The sequence below is a fragment of the Triticum urartu genome, unplaced genomic scaffold, assembly GCF_003073215.2.
Source record: "Triticum urartu cultivar G1812 unplaced genomic scaffold, Tu2.1 TuUngrouped_contig_6231, whole genome shotgun sequence".
NCBI lineage: Eukaryota > Viridiplantae > Streptophyta > Magnoliopsida > Poales > Poaceae > Triticum > Triticum urartu.
Genome location: NW_024116975.1, coordinates 5249 through 12888, shown reverse-complemented (window position 1 = coordinate 12888; position 7640 = coordinate 5249). Strand labels below are relative to the sequence as shown.

Genomic DNA, 7640 nt, shown 5'->3' with positions numbered 1-7640 from the left:
TCAGTCTTCCGGGTTCCGATCCTCCTCTAGTTCGTTCGTTGGGACGGATTAGACGGAGCTTCGGCGTAGATTCCTATCAGCTCCTTGGGGCGGTGAGGTTAGAGTTTCTCGTCATGCATACGTAGCGACGATATTTGGTGTCAGGTTCTTCAGATCGATTGACGGATTCAGCGACGACGAATGCGGCTCCAGGGCGCTGGTCCTTAGGGACACGTGCACGAAGACTCCCCGGTTGTCGTCGATAAGGTCGGGTCGGCTCCGGTATGGGAGCGACGATAGCGGCGCGTCGGCGGGTCGTTCTGGTAGCAACAATGGTCGTTCGGTGGTCCATGAACCTCAATGAAAATTTTATTATGTTTGAGACGCTTTGTACTTTTGGTGAATCTTTATAATAGATTTGATCCTTTTCGCACAAAAAAATCTCTAGCGTCTTGCTTATTCATATATTTTAATTGTGATGCCAATTCTTTTTTTGGACAAGATACAAATTTACACGTTTATTCCTACATAAAAATAACGTACACTACTAAATGGAATTTACACTTTTTTTTGGCAATTTACACGAACCATGGGCCACAAGCAAAATCGATCCTATCCAGCCAAGCCCAAAATAGCGTCCACGAAAGCCAGCCGTCCGATCTGGAACCCCTAGATCCAACAGCTTATATTCTCCCGCCTACTTATACTTATATAACGCCAGACCCTTCCATACCCTAGCCTCCATTCCACCCCGCCGCGGGAGGCATGCAGATCTTTGTCAAGACCCTCACTGGCAAGACCATCACCCTGGAGGTTGAGTCCTCAGACACCATTGACAATGTGAAGGCCAAGATCCAGGACAAGGAGGGCATCCCCCCGGACCAGCAGCGCCTGATCTTTGCTGGCAAGCAGCTGGAGGATGGTCGCACCCTCGCCGACTACAACATCCAGAAGGAGTCCACCCTCCACCTGGTGCTCCGCCTCCGCGGTGGCGCCAAGAAGCGCAAGAAGAAGACGTACACCAAGCCCAAGAAGCAAAAGCACAAGCACAAGAAGGTGAAGCTCGCCGTCCTCCAGTTCTACAAGGTCGACGACGCCACCGGCAAGGTAACCAGGCTCAGGAAGGAGTGCCCCAACGCCGATTGCGGCGCCGGGACCTTCATGGCCAACCACTTCGACCGCCACTACTGCGGCAAGTGCGGCCTCACCTATGTCTACAACCAGAAGGCTTAGAGGTGGCTTGCGTTTGCTCTGCTCTTTTACCTGTCGAGGATAGAACTCATTTATATGTGTCCCTGTTTGTATTTGAAAACTGAAACCTTGGAGTATTATGTTTCCTAGATATTTGATTGCCTAATGCTGAGATGCTATGCGAGCTTAAATTTTGGTCATTTTGAATGACGTTAATCTATCTCATGGCAGCTATCGTATTTTATGCTTCGTTGATCTGATGGTGATGTGATCATGGAGCATGTATCTTTTGATACATGTGTTCTTGAGCTTAACCCTTTATTGCAGGTGTCACTAGCCAATAACTATGCATGGATTCACATGTAGATGAATATTTTGCTGTTGCTGTTTTGTCATGTGTTGATTGTTGAGGGGTGTGATCTTTGTCACTTGCAATTAGAATGCTGTTCATTCCAAGCGATTGTGTGGTTTGTTTGTTCTAGGTAGTATATTTGTTAGTTCATACCTAGATGTGCCTGAAACTCTGAATATACATACCTGGTCACCTTGCTGTAGACAGTGGCAGTGCGATGATTGCTAGTGTGGAGCATAGTGCTGCCTTGTGGTTTAGCCATCAGTTTTGCGTATTCACAGTTGCTTTCCTTGTGGTGGGTTTTGGTTGAATCTGTGAATATATCTAGTTTCCTTGTGGACAGTGGCAGTGGGATGATTGCTAGTGTCGAGCATAGTGCTGCCCTGTGCTTTAGCCATCAGTTTTGCGTATTCACAGTTGCTTTCCTTGTGGTGGGTTTTGGTTGAATCTGTGAATATATCTAGTTTCCTTGTGGACAGTGGCAGTGGGATGATTGCTAGTGTCGAGCATAGTGCTGCCCTGTGCTTTAGCCATCAGTTTTGCGTATTCACAGTTGCTTTCCTTGTGGTGGGTTTTGGTTGAATCTGTGAATATATCTAGTTTCCTTGTGGACAGTGGCAGTGGGATGATTGCTAGTGTCGAGCATAGTGCTGCCCTGTGCTTTAGCCATCAGTTTTGCGTATTCACAGTTGCTTTCCTTGTGGTGGGTTTTGGTTGAATCTGTGAATATATCTAGTTTCCTTGTGGACAGTGGCAGTGGGATGATTGCTAGTGTCGAGCATAGTGCTGCCCTGTGCTTTAGCCATCAGTTTTGCGTATTCACAGTTGCTTTCCTTGTGGTGGGTTTTGGTTGAATCTGTGAATATATCTAGTTTCCTTGTGGACAGTGGCAGTGGGATGATTGCTAGTGTCGAGCATAGTGCTGCCCTGTGCTTTAGCCATCAGTTTTGCGTATTCACAGTTGCTTTCCTTGTGGTGGGTTTTGGTTGAATCTGTGAATATATCTAGTTTCCTTGTGGACAGTGGCAGTGGGATGATTGCTAGTGTCGAGCATAGTGCTGCCCTGTGCTTTAGCCATCAGTTTTGCGTATTCACAGTTGCTTTCCTTGTGGTGGGTTTTGGTTGAATCTGTGAATATATCTAGTTTCCTTGTGGACAGTGGCAGTGCGATGATTGCTAGTGTGGAGCATAGTGCTGCCTTGTTGTTTAGCCATCAGTTTTGGGTGTGTTCACCATTGCCTTGCCTACCTGTGGTCGTAATTTTGATTGGGTCTATCATACCATATGTCTGTCGGTTTACAGTTGTAGTTGACTTCTGTTCTTCTCTTTTTGGTTTGTTCTTGGGTTGTGACAAGTCATTTCACATACAGTCAAGATCTGTAATTTACAACTAGTACAGAAGGCGGCTTCGATGCATTAGAATTAAAACGCCAACTTGTCACTGAACTTTTGTGAGAATAAGCAAAAGTGCAACAGTAATTCAGTTGTTTATTTTTCATGGCTGTTGCAACAAGGCAGTTCAGCTATTTGAATTCTCATCTACAGATATTTTAGTTTATTCATTATGCCTCTACAGATTCCCATTTGATGTAATTATCCAAATATGTACATTTATGTAGCCATGATCTGCATTTCTATTTTTGCATCCCTATTATCCAAATTCTTCTCTGAAGAAATGCTGCAAAGTCCTTGCCTGTCGTTTATCCATCTGTTTTGTGTTCCATCATTAACTATTGCCTGCCTTGGGTGCATTTCATTGTTTATTCTGGTTGGATTCACAAAATTGTGTGGTCATACCATATCTGTGCATGTGGTTACAACCTTAGATATATCTGTGCATGTGTTGTTTGTCATGGATTTTTTTCTGGACGTGGCATTAGTTTGCATATGCCAAATTTCTATGGCATGGAGTAATTTATAATTGCAAGTGTGGTAATAACTGGACATGTTCAGAAACTTGCTTAGTTTTGTCAATTTGATTTCTGAAATGGCCCAATGCTATTTGCAACGGACAAAAACACGTTTGGTTGTTCAACGGTTATTGTGGTTTGTATTTGTCATGCCATGCCAATGATCATGCAGCTGGAATTACTGTTTGCTGCCGTCGTTGTTGTGACTGTTTGACTGATCTTAGTTGTGGCGGACTCTATTTGTGGTGAGCTTAGAACGTTGCTTAATAATGTTGGGCATTTCCGCTCAGTCATACACTATGTGGCCTCGGCATGGAGTAATGTTGGGCATTTCCGCTCAGGCATACACTAGTTACATCATCCTTAATGCATTTTTGGAATTGGTCGTCTCAAGATTGCATATTTAGAATTGATTGACATGTTACACTCTCGAACAGCTATGCCCAGAATGTTGTTGCAAAGTAACAAACCATGAGTGATGGTTGGCACACGGTGGAATCAAATTCCATGCCGCAAACACCACTAAAATTGGGATGCAAACTAAATATCACTCAGGCACCGTTTGAGTGTTGATATTGGGGCTTACAATTGGATATTGGCATTGGGACGGCCTGAATGTTGTTGTTTGGATGGTCGTATTCGTAATTGGAATCGAAGCTGAATATTGGGCAAACCCCGGCAGCACCCCCTGCAGTCCCTTCTCTAATTTGGAGGGTGCCCGCTTGTTTTTCATGGGAATTTAGGAGTGTGTACATGCCACTTACCTGTTAAGTGTGAGGCTCTCTTGGAAAAACAAAAGAAGCGAGACCAGAAGCTAAGCAATTCGTGAGTGGCAACAAATGTTTCTTTTTTTGCGAAAGTAACCAATGTTGGAATTTGTAGAGCCTTGCTTGTTTATGTTTTATAATTGTGAGGCCAATTCTTTTGCTAGGCAAGATATAAAACTTACATGTTCATTCTTTCATAAAAATAATTTGCAGTACTAAATTGAATTTACACGTTTCTAGGTGTCAATGTAATTTACACTTTTGGGGGGGCAAGTGAACGGAATATACATGTTTATATTGACAGTGGATCGAACCCTCCTGACGAGTCATGGGCCACAAACATAATCAATCCGATACAGCCCAGCCCAAAATACCATCGACGAAAGCCAGCCGTCCGATCTGGAACCCCTAGATCCGACAGCTCATATTCTCCTGCCGATTGTACTTATAGAAAGCCTGACTCTCCCTTCACCCTAGCCCGCATACCGCCGCCCAACCCCCACCCCAGCGCAGCAGCAGCCGCCGCCACCGTCGCCGCCGCAGCGCGCGGAGGCGACCACCCCACCGCCGCCAAGATGCAGATCTTCGTGAAGACCCTGACGGGTAAGACCATCACGCTGGAGGTGGAGTCGTCGGACACCATCGACAACGTCAAGGCCAAGATCCAGGACAAGGAGGGGATCCCGCCGGACCAGCAGCGCCTCATCTTCGCCGGCAAGCAGCTCGAGGACGGCCGCACCCTCGCCGACTACAACATCCAGAAGGAGTCCACCCTCCACCTGGTGCTCCGCCTCCGCGGTGGCGCCAAGAAGCGCAAGAAGAAGACGTACACCAAGCCCAAGAAGCAAAAGCACAAGCACAAGAAGGTGAAGCTCGCCGTCCTCCAGTTCTACAAGGTCGACGACGCCACCGGCAAGGTAACCAGGCTCAGGAAGGAGTGCCCCAACGCCGATTGCGGCGCCGGGACCTTCATGGCCAACCACTTCGACCGCCACTACTGCGGCAAGTGCGGCCTCACCTACGTCTACAACCAGAAGGCTTAGAGGTGGCTTGCGATTGCTCTTCAAATTGAACTCATTTATATGTGTCCCGTTTGTCTTTGAAAACTGAAACCTTGGAGTATTATGTTATCTTTCCTGGATATTACTGATATGCGATGTGGGCTTAAATTTTGGTCATTCTGATGACGTTAATCTATTTCATGTCGGCTATCATTTTTTATGCTTTGTTGTTCTGATGGTGATAAGATCGTAGAACATGTATCTTGTTGATACATGTGTTCTTGCAGGTTTTACTAGCCCATAGATATTTTGCTATTGCTGTTTGTCATGTGTTTATTGTTGAGGTAGTGTGATCTTTGTCACTTGCAAGTAGAATTCAGTTCATTCCAAGAGATCGTGTGGTTGGTTTGTTCTAGATATGTGTTATTTCATACCTAGATGTGTCTGAAACTGTGAATATACCCGGTTACCTTGCTTTAGACAGTGGCAGTGTGATGATCGCTAGTGTGGATCATAGTGCTGCCTTTTGGTTTATCATCAGTTTTGTGTGTGTTCACCATTCACCATTGGTCCATTGCTTTGCCTACCTGTGGTGGTAATTTTGGTTGAATATGTGAGTATATCTAGTTTCCTTGTTGTGGACAGTGGCAGTGCGATGATTGCTAGTGTGGAGCATAGTGGCTAGTGCTGCCCTGTGGTTTAGCCACCAGTTTTGTGTGTGTTCACCATTGCTTACCTTGTGGTGGTAATTTTGGTTTAGTTGTGAATATATCCAGTTACCTTGCTGTGGACAGTGGCAGTGTGATTGCTAGTGTGGAGTATGGTGCTGCCTTGTGGTTTGGCCATCAGATTTGTGTGTGTTCACCATTTACCATTGCCTACCTCTGGTATTTTGGCTGTTAAGTATTGCTCTTCTTTTTTTAGTTTGTTCATGGGTTGTGATTAGTCATTTAACATATGTTAACATATGTTAAAGCTCTGTAATTTACAATAGTTTCGATGCATTGGACTTAAAAGGCCCACTTGTCACAAATCTTATGAGAATAAGCAGAAGTGCAACGGCAATTCGGTTATTTATTAATGTCTGTTGCAACAAGGCAGTTAAGTTTCCTGTTTGAATTATCATCTACAGACATGTCAGTTGATTCAAATGCATTTCTATTTTTGCATCCCTTATATTAAGGGTCTGTTCCACAAATGCAGCATCGTCCATTTTCTCAAGGACATATCCTATTATGGTCTCAAATATAATCAGTATCATCTGAACCAACAGGTGTGTTCTTCAGAAAAAAAGATGTGTTCTTATTATGGTCTGAAGAACAATTTTGGATGTTTTTTTTGTTGTTGGTTCTCATATCCAACCTGTCTGTGGCAGAGTTCAGAGAGGAATTTCATAGGAATTTTAGAGGATAGGATTCTTATAGGATTTTTTCCTTTAGAGCCCTTTGGTTCATAGGAATGAATTCCTATTCCTATATAGGATTGGTTTCTATCCTTCACATTTCATAGGAAAATAAGAAAGAGTCTAGACTTAATGGAAAAATTCTTTTGGTGTTAATCAAATGACATCTTGTTTTTCTATTCCTATTCATAGGATTTGAGATACATGTCATCTCATTTCCTATAAAATTCCTATTTCTCTGATAATCCTATCCTATGAACTAAAAGAAGCCTTAGCCCGTGAAAGGTATCCATGATGCAGATGCAAACGTATTCTCAAGTGTTGGATTTGAGCCTCAAACGTACATGTGAATCAATAGTATCAATCTGCAATACACGTTTAGGAATAACCAATTTCTTCCTCAGCCTTGCAAGTACCCAGGAAACTTCCAGTTCATTTGTCTATCTTGTTGTAGAAACGCCGGCAAAAAAATCAGCATGGGGCGGTTGGTTTCTCAACCGCCGCCCCAAGACTGCCCTAGACGCCTTTTTTTATGGGAAACGTTTGAAATCGGCAGGCCGGCCGAAGCTTCGGCCGGTGCCTCACCCACGCGCTCGCTACGTTTTCATATACAGGCGACACGTAACCTGGTGGAACCACGTCTAGTGTCTTATCTCTTTCTGTCCATTACTTTTCTTCCTTCCCGGCGTAAAACCGAGAAAAAAAAACCGCGGGGGGGCGTTTTTTTCCCCACCCGCCGCCCCAAGACTGCCCTAGACGCCTTTTTTTATGGGAAACGTTTGAAATCGGCAGGCCGGCCGAAGCTTCGGCCGGTGCCTCACCCACGCGCTCGCTACGTTTTCATATACAGGCGACACGTAACCTGGTGGAACCACGTCTAGTGTCTTATCTCTTTCTGTCCATTACTTTTCTTCCTTCCCGGCGTAATCCTCATCTATTCCCCATCATCTCTCTAAACAAGCCCTCAGCACCACATCCTTCATTTTTTCTCAGATCCCGGTGATCTGTTGCTTCGGGAGCGGTGGCCGGAGTTACTGC

General features: G+C 44.8%; 1 protein-coding gene across 1 annotated transcript; it reads left to right on the top strand.

Annotated features, from left to right (window-relative positions):
- The first annotated feature begins 736 nt into the window (after nucleotides 1-736).
- LOC125530324 lies at nucleotides 737-5377 on the top strand. Its single transcript, XM_048694722.1, has 2 exons — nucleotides 737-1209; nucleotides 4424-5377. Exons 1-2 carry the CDS (start codon nucleotides 745-747, stop codon nucleotides 5240-5242), a joined length of 1284 nt encoding a protein of 427 aa, XP_048550679.1. The 5' UTR covers nucleotides 737-744; the 3' UTR covers nucleotides 5243-5377.
- Nucleotides 5378-7640: the final 2263 nt, after the last annotated feature.

What these genes read in the sequence shown, in the direction of transcription:
- LOC125530324 (XM_048694722.1), top strand. Translation starts at nt 745, where the DNA reads ATGCAGATCTTTGTCAAGACCCTCACTGGCAAGACCATCACCCTGGAG. An exon ending in ATGTCTACAACCAGAAGGCT is followed by an intron (nt 1,210 to 4,423) that starts TAGAGGTGGCTT and finishes GTACTAAATTGA; the next exon opens with ATTTACACGTTTCTAGGTGT.